Source organism: Rana temporaria, chromosome 3, assembly GCF_905171775.1.
Source record: "Rana temporaria chromosome 3, aRanTem1.1, whole genome shotgun sequence".
NCBI classification, from domain to species: Eukaryota; Metazoa; Chordata; class Amphibia; order Anura; family Ranidae; genus Rana; species Rana temporaria.
The window spans coordinates 444,909,440-444,936,142 of NC_053491.1; the positions used below are offsets into that span (position 1 = coordinate 444,909,440).

At 49.3% G+C, this 26,703-nt stretch overlaps 1 protein-coding gene across 1 annotated transcript in view; it reads right to left on the reverse strand.

The window, feature by feature from the left end:
• Positions 1-283: 283 nt before the first annotated feature.
• The window catches only part of PLPPR2 (phospholipid phosphatase related 2), a 70,428-nt gene continuing 44,008 nt past the window's right edge, over positions 284-26,703 (reverse strand). The window contains exons 5-8 of the mRNA XM_040346532.1: positions 20,214-20,464; positions 15,130-15,306; positions 7,904-8,019; positions 284-513 (exon numbers count right to left, since the gene is read on the reverse strand). Of these exons, the coding sequence (XP_040202466.1) occupies positions 408-513; positions 7,904-8,019; positions 15,130-15,306; positions 20,214-20,464 (650 nt within the window). The 3' untranslated portion in view covers positions 284-407. The remainder of the gene's footprint in view (positions 514-7,903; positions 8,020-15,129; positions 15,307-20,213; positions 20,465-26,703) is intronic.

Below are 26,703 nucleotides of genomic sequence, written 5' to 3' on the forward strand. Positions count from 1 at the left end.
AGTGTCAGGCCCCGTACACACGGCCGAGGAACTCGACGTGCCAAACACATCGAGTTCCTCAGCCAGTTCAGCACTGAAGCCGCCGAGGAGCTCGGCGGGCCGAGATCTCCCATAGAACAACGAGAAAATAGAGAACATGTTCTCTATTTTCTCGACGAGTTCCTCGGCGGCTCCATCGGGCCGAAAGTGTACACACGACAGAGTTTCTCGGCAGAATCCGGCTCTGACCGAGTTTCTCGCCGAATTCTGCCGAGAAACTCTGTCGTGTGTACGAGGCCTCAGAGTGATGGTAAAGGCAGGAGATTGGTCTCTGACGTGCATACAGATATTCAGTGCAAAAGGGATCACACGCTCACAGCACTTGGGCACTGTCCAGTTGGTGAGACTCCGATGAGCGCCATTGAGCTCTATACTTGGCTGGTCATACAGTTTGATGGTATAAGAACATCTGGGGTGACAGGAACAAGGCATGGAGGAGGGTCAAGTGACATTACTGGATGTAGTTCCACAAACCTATTGAGGGGAAAGAAGGAAGAAAAAGGAGAGCGAGAGAAAGAAAGAGAGCGATAAAAGGAGTGAGAGAAAGAGAAAAAAGGGAAATAATGTAATAATTGTACAGCAAAATACATATACAATAAAACCTTGGATTGCGAGCATAATTCGCTCCAGAAACATGCTTGTAAACCAAAGCACTTGTATATCAAAAAAAAAATCCCCATAAGAAATAATGGAAACTCAAATGATTTGTTCCACAACTTTTTATTCATAGGTCCGTCCGTTTATAGTCCATATAAAAAGCAATGGGCCAGATTCACAGAAGAAGTATGCCGGCGTATCTACTGATACACCGGCGTACTTTCAAATTTGCCGCGTCGTATCTTTAGTTTGAATCCTCAAACCAAGATACGACGGCTTCTGACTTCGATCAGACAGGCGTACGGCTTCGTACGCCTTCGGATCGTAGGTGCAATACTTCGGCGCCCGCTGGGTGGAGTTCACGTCGTTTTCCGCGTCAGGTATGCTAATTAGCTTTTTCCAGCGATCCACGAAGGTACGCGCGGCCGTCGCATTCTCTTACGTCGTCGCTAGTCAGCTTTTCCCGGCGTATAGTTAAAGCTGCTATTTCGTGGCGTATAGATAGACCTGCCATGTTAAAGTATGGCCGTCGTTCCCGCGTCGAATTTTGAATTTTTTTTTTTTTTTTGCATAAGTCGTCCGTGAATAGGAAAGGACGTAACTCACGTCTACGTTCAAAAAATGACGTCGGTGCGACGTCATTTCGCGCAAAGCACAGCGGGAAATTTCAAAACGGAGCATGCGCATTTCAATCGGTGCGGGGACGCGCTTCATTTAAATGAATCACGCCTCCTACCCGCCCAATTTGAAATACGCGACGAGAAATACACTACGCCGCCGTAACTTACGGCGCGAAATCTTCCTGGATTCGAAATTCCGCCAGGTAAGATACGGCGGCGTAGCGTATCTCTGATACGCTGCGCCAGGGTAAATGACTGTGAATCTGGCCCAATGTGACCAGGTTGTGTAACCATAAAATGCCCATCCACAAATGGAAGCCTCCCCAAGAGAGGATTAGAAGCAAAATCCAGCAGGAGCTACAGAGTATTAAAGAGAAGAGAGGCGCCTCTAAGGCCGCGTACACACGACCGGTCGAAACCGATGAGAATGAACCGAGGTTCAGTTTCATCGGTCCAAACCAACCGTGTGTACATCCCATCGGGCCAAACCGATGGTTAGTACACAAAAGCATCGGTTCAAAACCCGCGCATGCTCAGAATCAGGTCGACGCATGCTTGGAAGCATTGAACTGCGTTTTTTCAGCACGTCGTGTGTTTTACGTCACCGCGTTCTGACACAATCGGTTTTTGAACTGATGGTGTGTACGCACATCAGACCATCAGGCCACTTCAGTGGTGGACCGATGAAAACGGTCCGTCGAACCATTCTCATCGGATGAACCGGTCGTGTGTACAGGGCCTAAGACCCGGTTCACACTGGGGCGACTCGTCAGGCGACCCAGCTGCCTGACAAGTCGCATCCCATTCTATTCAATAGAACCGTTCTAATAGGAGCGACGCAAGTCGCTCCGACTTAGAAAAAGGTTCTTGTACGACTTCAGGGGCCACTCGGGGTGACCTGCATTGACTTCTATAAAGAAGTCATTTTGCAAGTCGCCTCTGAAGTCGTCTTCAGGACGCCTTGCCGAGTCGCCCCCGAAGTCGTGCCGCCCCAGTGTGAACCGGCTCTTAGTGTAGCAATATGTTTCTAAATGTTGTACCGTCATTAAATGTAACCATATTGCTACACTTAGAGGCGCGTCTCTTCTCTTTTATACTCATGTATGTGACATGACACTACTTGTATATTAAGACATTGCTACTTGTATATAATGTCGATCTCTTCCCCGCTCCTCCCCTCCCCTCCTACCACTATTAGTAGCTGACAGTAAAGTTAAAAAAGATTACTGCCAGCCCCTCTGTTCTACTCAGATATACTACCCCGTGTACAGTACATGTTTTTATAAAATTGTGCCTGTAAATACCTTAGTTCAGTTTGTTTCTGGCCGGTCACATTACCTCTGGACGCTCTCCTCCCCCAATCTAAGGGCTACAGCGGGAAAGGCTGAGCGGACAGCATGGCGGTCACGTGACCTCCCGGCTGACGTCAGAGGGGGATCTCGGGCCCTCCCACTGTAGCCCTTCCATTGGGGGAGGAGAGCGGCCGGAGGTCACGTGACCGGCCAGAAACAAACTGAAATAAGGTATTTACAGGCACAATTTTATCCAAACATGTACACAGGGTAGTATAGCTTTGTAGAACAAAGGGGTTGGCAGTGATTTTTATTTGACTCTACAACCACTTTAAGAAGGTAATACACCTCAAGGCAAAAATATAGGGGTAGATTCAGATAGAATGGTCTATCTGTCCGCCCAGCGTAACGTATCTCAGATACGTTACGCCGCCGTAATTTAGGGCGCAAGTTCTGTATTCAGAAACAACTTGCGCCCTTAGTTACGGTGGCGTAACGTACCTGTGTCGGCATAAGCCCGCCTAATTCAAATGTGGATGATGTGGGCGTGTTTTATGTATATTAACTGTGACCCCGCGTATTTGACGTTTTTTTTACAAACGGCGCATGCGCCGTTCGTGACAAAAATCCCAGTGCGCATGCTCGAAATTCCGCCGCAAATCGTCATTGCTTTTGACGTGAACGTAAATTACGTCTAGCCCTATTCGCGAACGACTTTTTCAAAACTCGACGCGGGAACGACGGCCATACTTAACATAAGATACGCCTCATATAGCAGGGGTAACTATACGCCGAAAAAAGCCTAACGTAAACGACGTAAAAAAAATGCGCCGGCCGTATCTGGAGATACGCCGTCGTATCTTCTCTCTGAATCTACCCCATAATGTGTTAACTTGCACATAAGTAGAAATAGATGCTTAAACTTACTAAACATCTTCAGGGCCTATTCACATCTAAGGGCGTGGCAGCTTGCTACCAAATAGATGTGTATTCATTTTATGCCGTGAGATGCAAATAAGGGCCCTCAGAGCTTTATGTTTACCATTAAATTACTATTAGGCCTTGCTCACACAGGGCGGTTTAATCAGTGTAACTGTGCAAGGCAGTGTTTACCAGCACGGGGATTAGGGTGACCACGTGTCCCGGATTGCCCGGGACTGTCCCTTAATTAATGCTTGTGTCCCGTGTCCCGGACACACTCATTACGGGACAATACAGAGTCCCGGAATTGGCCTGGGCAGATCTAATGCCCCCTAAAATAGCCTTTGTATACATCATCTCTGTCTCAGCCTGTGGTGGACCCCTAGCTGACAGAGAGTGAGACCCCTTTTTACTTTATTTCTACCCCTGGCTCAGTGCCCAAACTGGTTGCTACCTGGCTGCCTCCCGCTTGGCGTGTAGCAACCAGTGACGTCAGAGCAGGAGAGAGGCAGAGACCTATCACAGCGGAGGAGAGTTTAACTTCCTCCTCCGCGCCTTCTGTTCAGCTCCACCCACCTCCTCCTGTATGCTCTGGAGTCCAGCCGGCAGTCAGAAGAAACATCGGACTGTGAGACAGACTGCAGGGTACAGATGAGAGATGGTACAAACTAAGGCAAGTAACATGCAAAGCACTGACCAGCAGATCCATCCGTGTTATAATCCTGTCGGCTCTCCCCCAGCAGTCACACTTGTAAGAAGCTGGAGTGTCTGCACAGGACACGCAGAGGCTTGCTCCAGGCTGAGTAAGATAAGGCAGATAAGGGTCGGCAGGAGAGGACACTGACACATGACACCCTGGATGGAAGGAGGAAACATCCTTAGATATCAGGGCAGGGTTCATGCTGGGACTTGTAATCCTTCACTTTTGGGGATGTGACTTCCCCCCCAAAAGTGAAGAACTACAGGTCCCAGCATGAACCCCTCAGAGCTGAAGATGTTTCCTGCACACATGATATCTCCTCACACCCAGTCCTGTCCAGCTGCTCCCTGTCTCTTCTCTCCCACTACTTGTTTGCCTCTCACTGCAGCAGCCCCCTCCCCCCTCCTCCTTCACCCTCAGCCTTTCATGTTCTGCCACCTTTTCACCTTCTAGTCTTGTTACCCCCTCTGTATACCAAGCAATCCTCTCAGGAGTGGCTCATCTGCGACTATCACAACCTCAGAATCCTGCCAGCATTCCATTTATTGCTCCTTCAAACTGCCAGAAATGTTTTAGTTACTCCGCTGCAGCGGTGTAACTACAGGGGGCGCCATTGTAACCCAGCCTCATACTCCAGGGGGTCAATGCAGCTTCCCTCTAAACCTGGATAAGAGGGGCGGCATATATAGGAACTGATGCCCCCCATGTTCTTCTTGCAGCCACTGAATGCCTGCAGGAGGTAAAGGAGGAAAAGCGGGCATTCAGTGGCTGCAAGAAGAACATGGGGGGCATCAGTTCCTCCTATCCAGTTTCCTTCTGCTGCCCACAGGTCCCTCAATACTCTCCTGGCTGATCTTCCCCAGTAACTTCTCTGCTCTCTCCCACCTCACCCCCCATTCGCCAACCCCCTGCTGTCCTCTGGTCCCACCCTGTGCTGTTCTTCAGTCCCACCCTGTGCTGTTCTTCAGTCCCTCCTCCTGTGCTGTCCTCTGGTCCCACCTGTGCAGTCCTCTGGTCCCACCTGTGCAGTCCTCTGGTCCCACCTGTGCAGTCCTCTGGTCCCACCTGTGCAGTCCTCCAGTCCCCCACCTGTGCTGTTCTCCAGTCCCCCACCTGTGCTGTTCTCCAGTCCCCCACCTGTGCTGTTCTCCAGTCCCCCACCTGTGCTGTTCTCCAGTCCCCCACCTGTGCTTTTCTTCAGTCCCCCACCTGTGCTGTTCTTCAGTCCCCCACCTGTGCTGTTCTCCAGTCCCCCACCTGTGCTTTTCTTCAGTCCCCCACCTGTGCTGTTCTTCAGTCCCCCACCTGTGCTGTTCTTCAGTCCCCCACCTGTGCTGTTCTTCAGTCCCCCACCTGTGCTGTTCTCCAGTCCCCCACCTGTGCTTTTCTTCAGTCCCCCACCTGTGCTGTTCTTCAGTCCCCCACCTGTGCTGTTCTTCAGTCCCCCACCTGTGCTGTTCTCCAGTCCCCCACCTGTGCTGTTCTTCAGTCCCCCATCTGTGCTGTTCTTCAGTCCCCCACCTGTGCTGTTCTCCAGTCCCCCACCTGTGCTGTTCTCCAGTCCCCCACCCCGTGCAGTTCATCAGTCCCCCTCTCCTGTGCTGTCCTCTGGTCCCACCTGTGCTGTTCTCCAGTCCCCCACCTGTGCTGTTCTCCAGTCCCCCACCTGTGCTGTTCTCCAGTCCCCCACCTGTGCTGTTCTCCAGTCCCCCATCCCGTGCAGTTCATCAGTCCCCCCCCTCCTGTGCTGTCCTCTGGTCCCACCTGTGCTGTTCTCCAGTCCCCCACCTGTGCTTTTCTTCAGTCCCCCACCTGTGCTGTTCTCCAGTCCCCCACCTGTGCTGTTCTTCAGTCCCCCATCTGTGCTGTTCTTCAGTCCCCCACCTGTGCTGTTCTCCAGTCCCCCACCTGTGCTGTTCTCCAGTCCCCCACCCCGTGCAGTTCATCAGTCCCCCTCTCCTGTGCTGTCCTCTGGTCCCACCTGTGCTGTTCTCCAGTCCCCCACCTGTGCTGTTCTCCAGTCCCCCACCTGTGCTGTTCTCCAGTCCCCCACCTGTGCTGTTCTCCAGTCCCCCATCCCGTGCAGTTCATCAGTCCCCCCCTCCTGTGCTGTCCTCTGGTCCCACCTGTGCTGTTCTCCAGTCCCCCACCTGTGCTTTTCTTCAGTCCCCCACCTGTGCTGTTCTTCAGTCCCCCACCTGTGCTTTTCTTCAGTCCCCCACCTGTGCTTTTCTTCAGTCCCCCACCTGTGCTGTTCTTCAGTCCCCCACCTGTGCTGTTCTTCAGTCCCCCACCTGTGCTGTGCTTCAGTCCCCCACCTGTGCTGTTCTTCAGTCCCCCACCTGTGCTGTTCTCCAGTCCCCCACCTGTGCTTTTCTTCAGTCCCCCACCTGTGCTGTTCTTCAGTCCCCCACCTGTGCTGTTCTTCAGTCCCCCACCTGTGCTGTTCTTCAGTCCCCCACCTGTGCTGTTCTCCAGTCCCCCACCTGTGCTGTTCTTCAGTCCCCCATCTGTGCTGTTCTTCAGTCCCCCACCTGTGCTGTTCTCCAGTCCCCCACCTGTGCTGTTCTCCAGTCCCCCACCTGTGCTGTTCTCCAGTCCCCCATCCCGTGCAGTTCATCAGTCCCCCCCTCCTGTGCTGTCCTCTGGTCCCACCTGTGCTGTTCTCCAGTCCCCCACCTGTGCTGTTCTCCAGTCCCCCACCTGTGCTGTTCTCCAGTCCCCCACCTGTGCTGTCCTCTGGTCCCACCTGTGCTGTTCTCCAGTCCCCCACCTGTGCTGTTCTCCAGTCCCCCACCTGTGCTGTTCTCCAGTCCCCCACCCGGTGCAGTTCATCAGTCCCCCACCTGTGCTGTTCTCCAGTCCCCCACCTGTGCTGTTCTTCAGTCCCCCACCCCTGCAGTTCATCAGTCCCCCCCCTGTGCTGTCCTCTGGTCCCACCTGTGCTGTTCTTCATCCCCCCCCTCCTGTGCTGTTCCTGATTTGGAGGAACTGTCCCTCATTTAGAGCATTGTCCCTCTGCCCCTCTGTTCCTCTTTCCTCCTTGTTTGTCCCTCAAGGAGCCAATATAAAAGAATAGTAGTGGTAAAAAAGCACCTGTGGGTTTAACCAGTTTTTCTTTGTTTATAATTCTCCTACATATTTTTGCTAATAGGTGTCCTTCATTCCCATCTCAGAAAGTTGGGAGGTGTGCCTCTATCCATCCCACTGCCCCTCTGACTACTCTGTGCCCCGACCACTCAGTTGTTTTTCTTGATGCCTAGGGCCCACTTTTGATCGCGCACATGGGCCCGCTGATTTCATACGCCCCTGCCCCAAAAATCTGCAAAAAAATGGGGGGGGGGGTGTCCCTGAATGGCAGTTTGGAAATGTGGTCACCCTAACGGGGATGCATAGGTGCTGCATGCATCCCCATGCTGGCAGTCCCATTGCTGTCTATTGGGATGCAGCAGCTGCACAGAAACAGCCGCTGCTCCCAATGTGACATCCGTGCAGATGTGGGTGCACGTGCACGCCCATTTGAATGGGTCACATTACCTACCACTTTATCAAAGAGTCTGAAATATGAACCAGTCAGATATTGTCCATCATTCTACAACTGCTTTTTTTATTTCACAAGCTTGAGTCTGGATGTTATGAGGCTGTGTAATCTGTTCTTATTCAAGGCACTCTGATCAAAGAAAACTGTTCTTCTTAGCTCACTGGGTCCCCCCCTTACTTGTACCACACTTAACTTTTCACGTGCCGGAGGATGAAGGTGCTCAGGTATAGGGACCTCGTCCTCTTCTTTCTGATGTAACTCCTTCTCCTCAGGGGTGGAGCTCCCGAAATTATTCAGTACACAGGTTACCTGGTGTGGGAAAAGGCATTCAGAGACAGCGTTGTGAGATCTGAGCGATCAACCGAGTCCTTTCTATCGTTTTCTATTGTCATTTTCTACTGTCAATATACTCTTCTTAGGCCCCATACAGACGACCGAACATGTCTGCTGAAACTGTTCCGCGGACCAGTTTCAGCAGACATGTTTGGTCGTCTGTACAGCCGAGCGGACAGGATTCCACCGTACATTTGCCCGCCGGGCCTTTTTTGAGCGGGCAAATATTTCTAAACATGTTTAGAAACATGCCCGCTGGAATCCTGTCCGTCGGACATGTTCGGTCGTCTGTACAGACCTACCGTACATGTCCGAGCGGCCGCCATCCCTCGCATGCGTCGAATGACTTTGACGCATGCGTGGAAGCATTGAACTGCCAGGGCCGCGCACATCGCCGCGTCATCGTCGCGGCGACGGCACGGCCTCGTCGCCGCGTATCGAGTACGCGCGGATTTCTGTATGATGGTGAGTACAGCCATCATACAGAAATCTCCGGGCAGACATGTACGCTGAAAACGGTCCGGCGGACCGTTTTCATCGTACATGTTTGCTCGTCTGTACGGGGCCTTATAGGAACAAAAAATCTGAATGACATTAATATCCATACAAATGAAAAGAGTATAGCACAGTGATGGTGAACCTTGGCCCCCCAAATGTTTTGGAACTACATTTCCCATGATGCTCACCTACACTGCAGAATGCAAGAGCATCATGGGAAATGTAGTTCCAAAATATCTGGGGTGCCAAGGTTCGCCATCACTGGTATAGCATTTACATAAACTGTCATAAATTGTCACAGGCTGTCATAAACGGTACCTATAGATAAACTGTTATGCCGCGTACACACGATCAATTTTTCGGCATTAAAAAAACGTTTTAAACAAAATTCATTTAAAATGATCGTGTGTGGGCTTCACATCATTTTTCGGGTTCTGAAAAACAACAATTTTTTTTCTCGAACATGCTGCATTTTTTAACGACGTTTTAAACAATGTCGTTTTTCGGGTTGTAAAAAATTATCGTGTGTGGGCTAAAACGACGATAAAAACCAGCGCATGCTCAGAAGCAAGTTATGAGACGGGAGCGCTCGTTCTGGTAAAACTACCGTTCATAATGGAGTAAGCACATTCATCACGCTGTAACAGACAGAAAAGCGCGAATCGTCTTTTACTAACACGGAATCAGCTAAAGGGTGACGTCATCCGCATGGAACTTCTCCTTTATAGTGCCGTCGTACGTGTTGTACATCACCGCGCTGTGCTAGAGCATTTTTTTAAAACGATGGTGTGTAGGCAAGACCGTTTAAATGATGAAGTTGGAAAAACTTTGTTTTTTCTACATACCGAAAAACAACGTTTTTTTTCATGCCGAATAATGATCGTGTGTACGCGGCTTTAGATTTATAGTAGTGTGTTGTGTAGTGATGAACTTGGTTTACCCCTGTGATTGCCACGCCATGCCATTTCTTTAGACATCACTGGCAAACTATGAAAAGGACATCCATTATGTTTTCAATACATCCTTAGCAGTCAACGAGTTATGGGGCGTACACACGACTGGGTTTTTTCCGACGGGAAAACTGTGTGGAGAGCTTTTGGCCAGGAATCGGTCGGCAAAAAAAAGAGAATCAGCTCTCTTTTTTTCCCGTCGGGATTCCCGGCGGACGTTTTCCAGGTGAAAATTGACTTTTTTTGCAGTTTTCCTGGGGGGAAAAAGTCAGATGGAGCATACACCCTGGTCGTGATTTCTGAGGTAAAGCTTTCATCTGAGTCTTCCCGACGGGAAAACCGAACGTGTGTACAGGGGAAAAAGTAGAGAGCAGGTTCTCGGTTTTCCCCTCGGGATTTCCGATGGACCTTTTGCCATCGGGAATACCGGTCGTGTGTACAGGGCATAAGGCATGATTTGCATGGGCATTTTGCCATGCTGTGAATCCCAGCGGTGGGAATCTACTAATTCCTGCTGCTGGGATTGAACGCTGCCCATGGATAGCAGCGCCCGCCAAGCCCATAGACTGCAATGACAGGATATTGGCGGCCACAGCTATTTGTACCTGTTCGCACAGCCAGAAATCAGTAGATTCCTGCTGCTGGGATTTGCAGCATGGCAACATGCCATAAGGAACACTATAGGCATGGTTTATGACAGTATAAATAGTTATACTATTTTCATTTGTATAAATAAAATGTCATTCAGATTTTGGTTCAAAACAGGGACACTCAAAAGCAAAACTATATATACTTGTAGCCAGGTGTAGCCCGTTTTCCCCATTGTAAGTGGCCCTTGATGGCAGTGGCATTGCAGTTGAAGGGGAGGTCAAGAGGAACATGGTTCCCCTTAGGTTTCCTGGGTCACTGGGGAAGCTATGGGATTGGATGCTGACTCTGGCAGTTAATTTGGCAGTCATCTTGGGTCAGGCAGAGTCTATTTCATGTGTAGGCAGAGTAGGGACAGGTGACCTGTCTGTTAGGGACAGTGAATAGCGGTATGGAGAGGTTTCAGATTGGTAGGGAAAGGATAGGGACATGCCATGCTTCCTGGAAACCTCCTTGTTTGGGCGCCGACTGGCCAGGCCACAAGACAGATGCTGTTGGCACATCCAAGGCCTGCTCTGCTACATCGCTGTAACTGTTCCTGGTCGGGTGCTGTTTTGTTTTCGCAACTGGACTCTGAGGGGTTGATCTACTAAAACTTGAGAGTGCAAAATCTGGTGCAGCTCTGCATAGAAACCAACCAGCTTCCAGGTTTTCTTGTCAAAGCCTAAAGTGGAGTTCCACTCAAAAATGGACCTTCCGCTTTAAGCACTCCTCGCTCCCTGACATGCCACATGGCATGTCATTTTTTTTGGGGGGGGGGGAGTGTGCACCCTCTTTTTAGTGGGACTTCCTGTCCCAAGTCCTTCTTCCTTTCTTTGGCCGTCTAGGCAACTCCTCCTCTCGCCCTAGGCAGCCCCTCCCTGCCAGCGATCTTCTGGGATACAACTCAGGTCCCAGAAGATCGGCTGACCAATAGGAGAGTGCAGTGCGACTCACACATGCGCAGTACACACCCGGCCATGAAGCCGTAAACTGTCAGGGCCGGGTGCCCACAGTTACATTGTCGGGAGAGGAGCGAGCCTCCAGGTGGCTGCATCGCTGGACCGTGGGGCAGGTAAGCGTTGGTTTATTAAAAGTCAGCAGCTATGATTTTTGTAGCTGCTGACTTTTAATAAACTAAAACACAGGTAGAACTCTGCTTTAACTGAAAAAGCTGAAGTTAGAAGCTGTTTGGCTACCATGCACGGCTGCACCAGATTCTTCATTCTTCAGTTTTAGCAAATCAACCCCTAAGCATTTACTGCTGCCGAACCACACTGTACCTCCCACATTTGGCGCCATTCAGCAAGATATGTCCCGTTTTGTAGCAGGTGCGGAAGGAGGAGCAGGCACCATCATGATACTGTTAGGATCGACCCTGGCCCTGGTGCCTAAGTTTAATGGCTCCGATATTCCTCTGGTGGAGTGGGAGGAGAAACAAGAAAGTGCTGCGTGGCTGTACCAGGTTCCCACTCGGCTGAATCTGGAGCTAGCTATTAACTCATTGGAGGATGACAATCAGCAAACTGTAATGGCGCTGCCAGAAGAGGCTTTGGCCACCCTGGAACAAATCATGACACCCCTAGAGGGCCTGTTTGGAGAGGACATTGCGGTCCCAGAGTTGAGGCACATATTCTTTGTTCAAAGGAAGCAGGAGGATAAGAGCCTTACTCACTTTGTGGTAACTAGACAGGATATCAGGAAAGAACCTGGAGAAGAGTGATGCTTGCAGCTGTGCTGATATCACCAACTAAGAGACTAGTTAGTAGTAGGATTGAAGGCTGGGCCAGTCAGGAGGGCCCTGCAGAAGCAAATCAGAGCGCAATCTGCCATCTTTTTTCATGACATTGTGGTGTACGTGGTCATGTGGGAACAAGAAGATGTGGAAGGAACTGTGGCAGTGACAAAAAGGTATGATCGTTTACATGAAAGAGGAAACCTTGGCCTTTCACCTCGGTCAGCCATACATACGATGTTAAGGGAGCTTGCCCTGGACATAACCTCTCTAAAATAGGAAATTTCCTCACTCAAATGGGATCCAGCCCTTTCCTCTAAGGGTGAGAATCCGTCACGGAGGGACCCAGAAGAGGCATGGAAATGCTGGCGGTGCAGCTGCTTTGAACATGTAGGCAAGAACTTGTGGCCAGCCTGAATTCAAAAGGACACGCAGGCCGCTGTTAGACTAATGAACCCCGAGGCAGAGAGATGACCCCCAGGACAGGCGGCACAAGGTACCAGAAAACCAGAGTCCATGGTCATGTCAAGTCCAGTAGTGACTGCCCTTGTTATGATTGACACAGGTTCTAAGGTCACTGTCATGAAGTATGACTTCTACGCCCACTGGTTTGGAAAGCTAGAACAGCTGGACCCCTCCTGGCTATCCCTCAACAATTTTCCCATCCTGGTAGAAGGTGTCACCTTGGTAAAGATCTAGGTCAATGGCCAAGTGGTGGTCTGAGTAGGGGTGGTGGTGAATTGTGGCCCAGTAAGCTCAGTGTTACCTACTGTTCTGGGCATAAATGTACTAAAAGGCTTTGGAATTGCCCTATTTACTGGCCACGTTCAACCTGCTGGTTGAACGAAAAAACGGACCCATGTATGGCCCGCCATAGAAATAGATGGGCAGAAATACAAATCACTCCTGAGGAAGTCACATGATAGTGACGAATGCGCATGAGTCCACTGAGAGGTATCGGAGGTGACGTTGGCGACAGATTGCCCCTCTTTTTTACATGCTCAATTGTATTTTGGATTATGTGAGTACCCCTGTCTATTTTCTTTGAGAATTAAAATTTTTAAAACGGTATCACACCATCGATGCTTTATTTCTTTGGGGCGAGAAACTGACCAATCTGGGACGAGAACTCCAAGGAGGACCTGCCGTTGTTGGATCAGAGCCCATCGAGTGAACCATCTAATGTGGTTGGATCTATATGCTGTTACCTTACAGCAGTAAGGTAAGGGGACATCCTTACTTACCTTAAAAGGATCACTGGATACCCATTTTCCTCTCACTCCATATTGCGGACCTACACTTGCACTTTTGCTTTCTTGGACTTTTGAAATTTTACTTATATTTTTTGCTAATATTTTTCAAACTCTGTTGATGGACTGTTTATCACCAGTATAGGAGTGTCACTTAGCACAGTTACCTGGGATTTTTTTTTGCACCATTACTTATAGTGTATTTCATCACATTAAGAGGAACCTGTGTAGTTATATGATTTGCACCATTACTGTTATTGTTCACTGATCATTTATATTTATTTTTATGCTGATGCCATTTGGGCTATATTGCTCCTCATTTCAATTACACCTACTTTCATTCCCCTCCCCCACCTGTTTATTCACTTATCCATTCACCACTGATTAGCGCAGCACTACCCTCCCCATTTTCAGAAATACAAATCTACCTCTGGCAGATTAATCAGCTTCCTTATATGCATGTTATGTGTGTGTAACAGAATGACCCATGACACCCAGAGACTTTTGAAGGATGAGGGGTACTCCTGTGCCAGCATCACTAATGACTCTTGGGTCTAGGGTCACCCTATGCCCCTTTTGGGCATAGGGTGACTGAGAAATATTAATTATAAAATACATGAAATGTGACTGATAACTGATAATTCATATTGCAGGATATCTTGAGATATTACAAGTGGTTATTCTGACCCACACCAGGTCAGTGGAGTGTTTTCATTCAATGTGAGGACACATGCTTTTGAGGTGTTAATTGAGGCTGCTCCTAGACATTCCTAGCCAGATTCAGAGAGACTTACAACGGCGTATCAGTAGATATGCAGTCGTAAGTCCGAATGAGCGCCGTTGTATCTTTGCGCGCATTCTTAAACTGAGATACGCCCCACTGTTGCCAAGATACGACCGACGTAAGTCTCCTACGCCGTCGTATCTTGACTGCATATTTACGCTGGCCGCTAGGGGCGTGTACGTGGATTTACGCGTCGAAAATGTAAATGAGCATGATACGCCGATTCACAAACGTACGTACGCCCGTCGCAGTAAGCTACGCCGTTTACGTAAGACATACACCGGCGTAAAAATAAAACACCTCTATAGGTGGCACAGCCCATGCAAGGTATGGACGACGGAACAGCCGTCGTATTTTACGTTGTTTGCGTAAGCGTACGTGAATGGGGCTGGGCATAGGTTACGTTCACGTCGAAAGCATTGAGCCAACGTTGTTTAGTAGGGAGTATTTGCAATGGCCCTCATTTACATGGGGTCACGGTTAATTTAAATGTAGCCCGCCCACTACATGCCTACTTTGAATTAGGCAGGGTTACGCCGGCCCTTTTGCGCTACCCTGACGTAACCTACGGAGCAAGTGCTTTGTGAATACTGGCCTTGCCTCACTATGTTACGTCGGCGTAGTGCAAATGGAATGCGCTACGCCGGCCAAAAGATACGCTGCTCTACGTGAATCTAGGCCTCCATTGTGAGATGCTAATTCAGTCTGTAAAGGTCAGATGTCTAGCTTTTAGGTGTTTAGTCAGCCTGGCTCCTAAGACCTCTCATTATGTATGCTAATACTGTTTTATGTGTGGAATGTACTTGTCAAGCTGTAGTAATTACCTCCTCTAATTGCGGAGACGGGACGTCTGGGGGATGACTAATGATTAACTCAACGGAATGTCATTGTCTAAGAGAAGGTGTATTGAAGCCCCATTGTGTGATGTGTGGGTGGAAAGTTCCTTTGTCCCTGTGATTAATTTTAACATGCTTTTACTATATATAAGAGAGCTAAGATACCATTAAAAGCGTTCATACATTTTGAAACCAGTAACAGAGCGTATGTCTCGTTAATCTGGGAAATGGGATGGATCGTGTCTGCTGGATTGTCGGACTGTCGGATATGAGAATATCGTAAACGGTGGTGACCATTACAGTGTGTATTTAGCTGTTTGCCCAGCTGATAAATCTGCAATCGACCTACATCCTAAATATCTATACTTTGCTGTTTTCTTCTAATCACCCAATTCCCAGCTCTTACTAAGAACACAGCAATAGCAGATCCAACCACAGATCCAGCAAGAACGTCCCTCCAGTGGTTCCGGTATTCTGCCACACGCAGCAGACAGAGCAGCCATGACGGGGAGAGGAGAGCCAGACACAGGGAGGGTTTCACCAGCCGAGATCCCTTTATCTTTAGAACAAGTGTGACATACATCTGTAAAAATAAAAATTGTACAAATATCAGCAGAGAATATTCTTATGTTGGTCAGTTGTTGGTAAAAAAAAAAAAAAGGGTATTCTAAGAGCCCTCTATTAACTACTATAACTTGAAAAACATTGAAAAGTGATTTTATTTTCTAAATTACATTCCCATGAGATGAAAACAGCTATATCAGCCTGGATGTCACATCACTTCCTCAAACTCAACCTATCCAAAACTGAGCTCATGATATTTCCTTCCCCACGTGCCACTTTCCCTGATTTCTCTGTCAAAATCAATGGCTCAACTATCAACCCATCCCCCCATGCCAAGGTCCTAGGCTATCCCCACTTCAGTCCATCATGAATGCTCTTGCCAGGCTCATCCACCTTAAAAACTGCTCTACGTCTCCTACCCCTCTCTGTCAATCCCTCCATTGGCTGCCACTCAACCAACGAATCAAATTTAAGATATTAACAAAAATTTTATGGAATAAAAAAAAATTTAAGATATTAACAGTAACTTACAAAGCCATCCACAACCTGGCTCAAGCTACATCTCTAACCTAGTCTCAAAAGACCAACCAAATCATCCTCTTGGCTCTTCTAGCTCCCTTGTCACTTCATCCCATGCTCGCCTCCAGGACTTCTTCTGAGCCACTCCCATCCTCTGGAATGCTCTACCCCAATCTTTTCAACTCTCTCCTACCTTGTCTACTTTCACACGATCCCTGAAAACGCATCTCTTCAGAGAAGCCTATCCCACCTAACAATTGTACATTTATTTTCTCCATCAGCTCATCCCCCACAGTTATTACCTCTTGTATCTCTAGACCCTCCCTCTTATGCCGTGCACACACGATCGGAATTTCCGACAACAAAACCGTGGATTTTTTTTCAGACGGATGTTGGCTCAAACTTGTCTTGCATGCACACGGTCGCACAAATGTTGTTCGGAAATTTCGATCGCCAAGAACGCGGTGACGTACAACACTACAAGGAGCCCAGAAAGTTCAATGATTCCGAGCATGCGTAGGATTTTTGTGCGTAGGAATTGCATACACACGATCAGAATTTACCACAACAAAACTTTTGTTGTCGGAAAAATTGCGAACCGGCTCTCAAACATTTGTTGCCTACACACGGTCGGAATATCCAACCAAAAGCTCACATCGAACATTTATTGTCGGAAATTCCGATCGTGTGTACGCGGCATTAGATTGTAATCTCTAACGAGCAGGGCCCTCTGATTCCTACTGTATTAAAGTGTATTGTATTTGTACTGTCTACCCTCAAGTTGTAAAGCGCTGCGTAAACTGTCGTATAAAAATACTGTATAATAATAATAAAAAGGCTAGAAAAAAATTACACACTGTTAGGTTCCCCCTGATAACTGGTACACTGATGCTGAACAATGCCATTGTCTGCCTGTATTGTAGACTTATCATCCTACCCTCAAATGACTGGTTTGGCAAAGTCTGCAATTGCCCAGGTTCATACTGAGCTGCAGGAATGAAGCACTCCCGCTTGTCCGTCCGGATTTCGGACGTGATTTCAGAGACATCTGTGCAGGTTTCTGTACAGAAACTCCTTTTTGAAATTGGTGCAGCGCCGCAGATGCGGTGTCGCACCGATTAGGTCGGTGCCGTTGTCGGCAATTGCCGCGGATTTGACCACGTAATCCCGGATTTAATTTTAAAAATCTGGTCACCTTAACGTAATCGCATGTCAAAATTCACCAGTGTGAACCAGGGCTTAACGTAACTACACAGAAGGGCAATAAAGGAGTATAGGAAGCAATCTGATTCTCCCAAAGCAAGGTCCTGGTCATCCACTCCAGTCCTTAATCCTGCACCCCTGGCTGCTACTGCATTGTTGGCTGGGGTCAAGTCCTGGGGAAAAAAGTGTGGAAACTCCCACCCAAGATCCACGCCCCCACCAAAAAAAATAAAAAAATTATACGCTCATATGCATAATTACTAGGGGTGCAACGGATCAAAAAACTCACGGATCGGATCGATCCTCGGATCAGGAGTCACGGATCGGATCATTCTCGGATCAGTAAAAAAAAAAAAAAACACAAGACAAACAAAAGTTTTGTCTTTTTACATTTTTATTATTTTTTTTTTTTTACCACTAATGGCGGCGATCAGCGATTTTTTTCGTGACCGCGACATTATGGCGGACACATCGGACAATTTTGGGACCATTACAGTGGGAAAAATGACAATTACAGTGTTACTGTTTTACTAGTGTGGGGGCAATGTTGGCTATGGCTATTATTAATAGCCATAGCCAACATTGCCCCCACACTAGTAAAACAGTAACACTGTAATTGCCATTTTTCCCACTGTAATAATAGTCATAGCCAACATTGCCCCCACACTAGTAAACAGTAACACTGTGTGTATAGCCATTTTTCCCACTGATTACAGTGGGAAAATGGCTATACACACAGTGTTACTGTTTACTAGTATGGGGGCAATGTTGGCTATGACTATTATTACAGTGGCAAAAATGGTAATTACAGTGTTACTGTTTTACTAGACCGAGTACATCAGTACAGTGAGTTGGCTAATGGCTATTAAGCCATTAGCCAACTCACTGTACTGATGTACTCGGTCCGTCTCACTGTACTCAGGTTGCATGCAGAGTCAGCGGCGCAGCGCGCTCTTGCAAAATAGAAAAAATCCACGAGCAGAGGGAGGGGTGATGACGTCAGCGCGCACCGCCTCCGAGTGTACCAAGATGGCTGACCGCTCCGGAGCTAGGCCGAAGCCGCGGTCTTTCCTAAGGCCGCGGCGGCGGTGCGTTCCGCGGATCGCATACTGTGCCGATCCGAACAGGTCGACCCGTTCGGATCGCGGATCGGGCACGATCCGTTGCACCCCTAATAATTACTGAAGCGCATGTTTTTTCAAAAGCAAGTTCTTTCTAAATCCCGCGATAACTCGTGGCAGACCTCGACAATGTCTCCTGGGAACAATGACAAAAGCTCCCAGGAGACATTGCAGTATCGAGAAAGTGACGGAATACCCGCACACTACCCGATGAATCCATATACAGGAAGCGGGCAGTAACATAAAGGATTACTAAGGTTCGCCTGCCCCTGACAGTGACTCGATTTGGGCATCGCCGCTTAGTGAAGGATTGGCTCGGGCGGATCGACTACTTTTGGCTGCTCTAGTCCTGCAAAGGGAACTGCGTTCCTGCTGTGAAAAAAGTGCAGGAACTCCGTTCCCACGCGTTCCCGCAGGACTTGAGCCCTGATTGTTGGTCATCTTTATCACCTGCTGGCTTTTGTATACCGTTAACAGCACCCATCAATGACTTCCAGGAAAGTTTGCACTTGGCTCCAGCCATCAATAAGCCAAGCAATCTCATTTCACTACCTATTTAATATATAAAATAAAGGAAATCTCACAGCAAGAGTGCCACCTCAGATGTGTCACCATGGAATAAAAAGATCCACCCGCTGAAGCTGCTGGGTGATTTAACAGGATGAGATGCACTTGAAATAATTATTGGTGGATTGGCCCTTTAAATTATTGTCATTGATTCATATACCATATATCATAAAGCACACATAGGGTGATTGTGCAGTTGCACTCTGCATGGGGAGTTACTCCAGAGCTTAGTAAATGAGCAGAAGCTCTGCTGGCTACCATCATCCAATCATGTGCAAGCAAAAATGCAATTTTTTTATTTTCTTTGCATGTGATTGGGTACTCTTTGCAAAGTGAAGCTTTACCTTGTTTACTAAACTCTGGAGCAACAAGCCCTTGTTACATAGCTCCCAACTGTCCCTAAATTGGAGGGACTGTCCGTGATTTGGAGCAATGTACCTCTGTCCCTCATTCCCAGGGCCGATCCTCCCTATAGGCTCACTATGCAAGCCACTTAGGGCCCCGCAAAGCTGCGAAGGGCCCCCCAAATTACTAGAGGTCCTGTCTGGTGAGAAGTCATTTTCGCCCCCTCACCCCGCTTCTCAACTCGCTGGCTGAGTCATTTCCGACAGCAGAACACCCCCTCCCCCCCGCTTCTCAACTTTCTTTTTTGTGACATGTCACTGTCGTCAGCGCCCCCTGCTTCTCCATTTTAATGTGCCATGTCATTTTGCTTAGGGCCCCAGGGAGGTCAGGATCGGCACTGCTCATTCCTCCTCATTTGTCCCTCATTTTGGTCTGATCTATAGAGATGTATATAAAATGCACCTTTTATATATCAAAAAGTGTTTCCCAGTGCTAAACCTTTCATCTGATTTTTAAATTGCTGCATTTGTAAATTCCAAAAGCCAATATAAAGGAATAGTAGTGCTAAAAACAGCACTTGTGGGTTTAACCAATCTTGTTTTTTTGTACAATTCTCCTTTAAGGGGGCGTGACAAGGGGTGTGTCCTATGCCTGCATGCTTTTGGTGATAGGCGTCCCCCATTCCCATCTCAGAAAGTTGGGAGGTATGCCTTGCAAAGTGCACAGTCTATTTGCCTTTAGTACTGTAAATCAACCCCATTGTGCTTGAGATGCAGTAACTTCCCCTTTAACTTCCTCAACAAGCAGCAACTCCCATTACATATATTGCAGCACCACTCATTTTGAGTGGCACCCCAATGCACTAAGGCAATGCTCATGTGTTGCAGCAAGTCACAACGCATCATCATCATCGTGCATTGCACTACAAATTTTGTGACACGTCTAATATTTGGGACAATTTGGTGCATTGGCAGCCCATTGTTTTCAATAATCTGCCTTAACACAATGCATGCTAAGGTGTGGTAATGCACCAAAAAAAAATGGACCCTGAAAGAAGAACTATCTGTGTAACCTATTGCAAACATGGCTTTCATTTTTATTTTAGATATTAAATGGCTATGGGAACATTTCTCTGGACATTTTTATATATATATATATATATAGGACATACCGTGGTGTACACTGCAGCGTATGCTACTAGAGCCGCTGGCTTGGAAGGGAAAGCTTTGCGAGCCTCGGTGATGAGCTCAGGGTCACCGGTGCAGGCGTATGGCGAAGACACATACTGTAAGTGAGACACACAGCCCAGAGCCGTGTAATTGGGGCGACACACTGACAAGAAGTGAGGCGCCTGGTTACCGGTGACTGTCTGAACCGCTCCAGCAAAGATTACTGTGCAGAATAGACCAAACGAAAAGAGTCCTGGAGAGAAAGGATAAGACAAAATAGGGATTAGCTACACACAGGTCTTTTATTTACATTTTTATTTGTACTTCACTTTTTTTCCTTTAACCACTTAAGCCCCGGACCAAAATGCAGCTAAAGGACCAGGCCCCTTTTTGCGAATCGGCACTGCGTTGCTTTAACTGACAATTGCGCGGTCGTGCGACGTGGCTCCCAAACAAAATTGGCGTCCTTTTTTTCCCACAAATAGAGCTTTCTTTTGGTGGTATTTGATCACCTCTGCGGTTTTTATTTTTTGCGCTATAAACAAAAATAGAGCGACAATTTTGAAAAAAATGCAATATTTTTTACTATTTGCTATAATAAATATCCCCCAAAAATATATAAAAAAAACATTTTTTTCCTCAGTTTAGGCCGATACGTATTCTTCTACCTATTTTTGGTAAAAAAAAAATCGCAATAAGCGTTTATCGGTTGGTTTGCGCAAAATTTATAGCGTTTACAAAATAGAGGATATTTTTATTGCATTTTCATTAATACGTTTTTTTTTACTACTAATGGCGGCGATCAGCGATTTTTTTCGTGGCTGCGACATTATGGCGGACACTTCAGACAATTTCGACACATTTTTGGGACCATTGTAATTTTCACAGCAAAAAATGCATTTAAATTGCATTGTTTACTGTGGAAATGACAGTTGCAGTTTGGGAGTTAACCACAGGGGGCGCTGAATGGGTTATGTGTGACCTGAAGTGTGTTTACAACTGTAGTGGGGTGTGGCTGTAGGTGTGACGTCATCGATTGTGTCCCCCTATAAAAGGGATCACACGATCGATGACGCTGCCACAATGAAGAACGGGGAAGCCGTGTTTACATGCGGCTCTCCCCGTTCTTCAGCTCCGGGGACCGATCGCAGGACTCCAGCAGCAAACGGGTCCACGGGTCCCGCGGTCACGGTCACGGAGCTTCGGACCGGGTCGCGGGAGCGTGCTGCGGGCGCGCGCCCGCGACCCCACGGCTGGGCTTAAAGGGCAATGTACATATACGTTGATGTGACCAGCCGTGCCATTCTGCCGACGTATATCGTCGTGCAGCGGTCCTTAAGTGTTTAAGCAAACCCACAGAGAACCTAAAGCTGAACACCAGAATAAGGACCTATTGGCTGAATATTTCAAAAGGAAGACTGGAATAATGAAGAATAAGGGACATTTCCCACTGACCACCAATATAAGGAGCGGTCTTCCCACTTGACCACCAATGTAAGGAGCATAGGTGTGCGTACAGGGTGTGCCAGGTCTGCCCAGGCACACACTAATCACCCTTTACAGCACAGATTCTTCCTACTTCCCTGGCTCCCTCCTTCCCCCTGCAGTGCTACCAGCTTCCCTCCTCTCCTGCCAGCTGTTGCTGCAATGATGTTTTAGGATGAGTGGAGGAAGGGGCCGGTCAATATGTAATTGACCATCCCCTTCCCTTTCTGAATTAACATCGTGAGTGATCAGTAGTGTGTGTTTGAGCTTTGGGGGGCACACCCTTAATGCTATAGACTGCGCACACCTATGGTAAGGAGCATGACTTTAGTACAACAGATGTCCTTACTCCACTTAACTTACCACCTTCCTAAAACCATAGTACCCCCTCCCAACCTCTGCCCATTAAATTGAGACCACACCATTGCTTGTTGGGGAAAAATAGGCCGTAGCAGCCTGATTTATTAAACATAATAGATTTTAACACAACTGAGCAAGAACATCTGCTAACTTGAACTACCTGAAGTTGGTCCCCGCAGGCAAAGCCTCTATCCTTCCGTAAAACTCTATATATATATATATAAACATATATATATATGCCCTTCTTGTTGCACTCCGGTCTTTGGATTCCTCTGCAGGCCTCAAGCCGAACAGGCTCAAAGGCGTCTCACGACCGTAGTGCTCCATACTCCATTCCTCAGCTAACCTCCGTTAACTGGCATCACCCTCATCATCGCCTGTCACCGACAGGTCATAAATTCCACTTTTCAAAGTCTATTCCTTACCCGCAGGGACCAACCAACGCCACCAGCACCCAAAGGTAAAACCTTACCCTTGGGTGCCCCTCCACACCCTAATAGCCCTCTGAATCCCATCCTGTAACCCCAACACCCACATGTCAATCCCAACTGGGCTAAGGTGGACCCCGTCTCCTCGCAGATACCTCCAGGTCTCTTCTTCTAGTTCCATATGACGTACCACCAACCCCCCGTTCCTCACTACAAACTTGGCCACTTCCCTGTTGATTTTCCTCCGGGCCCTGTTGATTCCCGCTACTGATCTAGCCATACGCCATGCAGTCCGAGCCACAATGTCGGACCACACCACGATCATATCTGGAAAGGCCATCCGAAGTCTCAAGATATCAAACTTGATATCCCGAGTGATGTCCATCATTGCTCTGACCCCTAGGTCGTTGCCCCCCACGTGCAAGAGTAAGACGTCGGGGGGCCTGTCCAGCCGCGCAAAGCGATGCACTTCCGGGACCACCCTGCCCCATAGCATTCCCGGAATCCCTAACCAGTGTACGCTTGCCTCTTCCCTCGGGAAACCCAACTGTCGACCGCTATGTCTAAGCTCAGCCCGTTTTGCCCCCCAAAAGACATAAGAATGTCCCATTATCCATACTAGTGCCGGGGTCCCACCTGAAAGAAAAAAGACAATTGCACCGGGTAATCTACCGCATAACCCAGCAACACTCAAACAAATAACCCCAAACCCCAGACTCCCTTCCCACCCCCACTTGACGTGACCGTCCTATACATCCAATAGATGGGGACGGACATAACTCTGAAACCTCCTCGATTCCCATCTGCCTATACGCTGTATGGCTTCCGTCCCCAATCCCCAACGGGCCGCCTCTGAGGCCGCCCCTATCCTAAAGGAGTGGGAAGAAAAACCCTTGCCATCCAACCCCATGGCCAACACACACTTCTTAAAAACAGCCCCGAATTGATATTTTGACAGTGGCAACCCATCTCTATGCACCAGAAACGACCCCGTCGCCTCGGGACGTTCGGCCCCGAAGGCCCGTACCGCCTGAACCGGACATAAAGGAGACCCCGTAATCGAAAAGACATGTATGGACTTGCCCCGTCCTCCCTGGTCCGTCTTCGACTTCCGCAGCCAAATCGATACCCTGTCCTGCCCCCAAACAACATCCTGCAAGCCCAAGCCCCCTTGACATTTGGTAGACGGGCTGACCAGCTCGCTGATCCTGAAGGCCCCGAAGAAAGCTAACGTGAAGGCCGCCCTGAACAGCAAAAACTCATATTCCGAAGAACAAATGTCCGGCAATTTGTTCAGCATTCCTTCCAGCAGTGCGAACGACACCGGGCGCCTGGAGTCCCTGGTCGTTCCCGCCTTTCTATAACCTCTCAGCGCCTGCCGCACCCAGAAGTCCTTCGTAAAGTCCTGACAACCCCGCAATTTAAAAAGGAAAGTAAGACCTGCCATCTTCTTGTTCAGCGTGGCCACCGACGTGCCGTCCTCCATGTTCCTAGCCACGAAGTACAACACTAGCCATCGTGTCTCTGACCCGAACGGGTCCACAGCCACCATTCTCGCCAAAGCCTCCCATTCCAACCACACCTTGCTATACGCCCCCCAAGTGGCCTCACTCACCGACCTCCTGAGCCATTTTGATATCACGCCAGCGCAACCCTCCACAGCCAATCCGGACAAGGCTCTCCGTGTCGTTCCGCCTCCGGGGCCAACTCTCGGAACCTGTCCCACTGAAATCGAGACAGCGCGTCAGCAATGACATTTTCAACCCCGGGCAGATGAACTGCATGGACAAACATATTCAACTGTAGGCACCGTAGGACCAAGTGCTGCAACACCCGAACCACCGGCGGTGACGAAGCCGATACCCTGTTTATGACCTGAACCACTCCCAGGTTGTCCCCATGGAACCTGACCTTCCGATCCCTGAACTCCGAACCCCACAACTCAACCGCCAGTACCACTGGGAACAATTCCAGGAGCACCAAGTTCTTAGTGAAACCCGCGTCCACCCATTCTTGCGGCCAAGGACCCGCACACCACCTGCCTTGGAAAAATGCCCCAAAGCCTGTGGCGCCCGCAGCGTCCGTGTACAGCTCCAAGTCAAAGTTACTGACCGGTCCAGCCATCCACAGTGCCCGGCCGTTGAATGACTCCAAGAAGGAGTGCCACACCCTCAGATCCTCCCTAAGAACCCTGTCTAGCGTAACAAAGTGGTTAGGAGAACTCACGCCCGCGGTCGCCGCCGACAGCCGTCGGCTAAACACCCGCCCCATGGGCAAAATCCGGCACGCGAAATTAAGCTTACCGAGCAACGACTGTAGCGCTCTCAGTTTCACTTTCCTGAGCCCCAGCATGCCCCTGATTTCCGCCTTCATCGCCTCAAGTTTGTCCTCCGGCAGGCGGCATTCCATCGCCATGGAATCCAATGTTATTCCCAGGAAAGTCATCTCCGTGCTCGGGCCTTCCGTCTTTTCAGGTGATAGAGGGACCCCGAAGCGCTCCGCCATGTGTTCCAGCGTTGCCAGCAGAATTGCCGCGATCCGTGAAGCCGCCGGTCCGACGCACAGGAAGTCATCCAGATAGTGGATGATGGAACTCACCCCGGACACGTCCCTAACCACCCATTCCAAGAATGAGCTGAACATCTCAAACAGTGCGCAAGAAATGGAACACCCCATGGGCAAGCATTTGTCCACATAAAACTGCCCTTCCCAATGACACCCCAACAGCCGGAAGCTGTCCGGGTGCACTGGCAACAAGCGGAAAGCCGCTTCAATATCCGATTTCGCCATTACAGACCCCCGCCCATAATGCCGCACCCAATGGACAGCCGCATCGAATGAAGTGTAACTCACCGAACACGCCTCCTGGTCTATAGCGTCATTAACCGACCCCCCCTTTGGGAAGGAGAGGTGGTGTATCAGCCTAAACTTGTTGTGTTCTTTTTTGGGCACTACCCCCAGCGGCGAAACCACCAGATCCCCCCAGGGTGCCACCGAAAAAGGACCTCCCATGCGCCCCAGAGCTACCTCCTTCCGCAGCTTCTCCGAAACTACTTCTGGATGTAGGAGCGCAGACCGCAAGTTGCGCGGGACCGGGGGCACCACCCCCAGCGCGCATGGTATTTGAAAACCCTCTGAGAACCCCCTTTCCAGCGTCCGAGCTGCCCCCCTGTCCGGATACCTACCGAGAAACGGCCGCATCCTTTCCACCATCACCGGCGTCGTCCCTCTTGTTCGCAAAATCTCCGGAACGACCCTTACCCTGTTTGAAGCACTTGGACAACGGGTGGGAGCCTCCGCAACCAGAGCACTCGTGTTTGTATCTGCAGGTGCCTCCAAATTTGCACGTGCCGGAGCTAAACTGCCAACACACCCCTTTTGCCCGACCGGCCGGTTGTCCAAGGGAAGATGGACCCCCGGCCCCCCCTTGAAAGGACTGACCCGGAACCCTGGCTGCCGTCATCAAACACAGCCATAGATTCATGTCCTTTTGATTCCAGCGCAGGTCCTGCCGCACCGCCATCCGCTGCCGAAATTGTTCATCGTATCGCAGCCAAGCGGATCCACCGTAGATCCTGTGTGCCTCCCCTATCGCATTCTGATATATGAAGAGCCCCGAGCAGCACTCAGGCTTCTTCTCCCCCACCACACACGCTAGTATGCTGAAAGCCTGTAGCCAATTGGTAAATGTCCGTGGAATCAAGCGATACCTGCGCCGCTCCTCCTCCTCCTTCTTGGATTCGTCAGGCTTCCCCCTGTCCAGGTTGAACTTCTCTAACGGGAGTAACGCGAAAATCTCCACGTACTCACCCTTCCATATCTTCTCCCGGACCTCTGCCTTCAAATGTGTCCCTAACGACGCCTCATAGCATAGGTACACCTCACACTTAGCCGCGTCCGCGAGGCGGATTATTTCCTGTCGCGCTGCCTCACTTGCCACCGCCCCTTTCTCCCCAGTTGCTGCCGCCGGAGCCGCAGCTGCTCCCGAACCCACGCTTACCGCGGGGGCGGATGCCACCACCGGCCCAGCCGTCACAACCGCCGGCAGAGTGTTAAGCGCAGCGACCGCCCCTCCCCCCACCGGAACTGCAGGGGGGACCCAGGCCGCAACCGGGCCCGCAATCGCCCCATCTGAGCCTTCAAACCTGCCCACCAACTCTTTTATTCCTGCCAAAAAACCTGCAAAACCACCCCCCACAGGGACCCCCCCCCCTCCCGG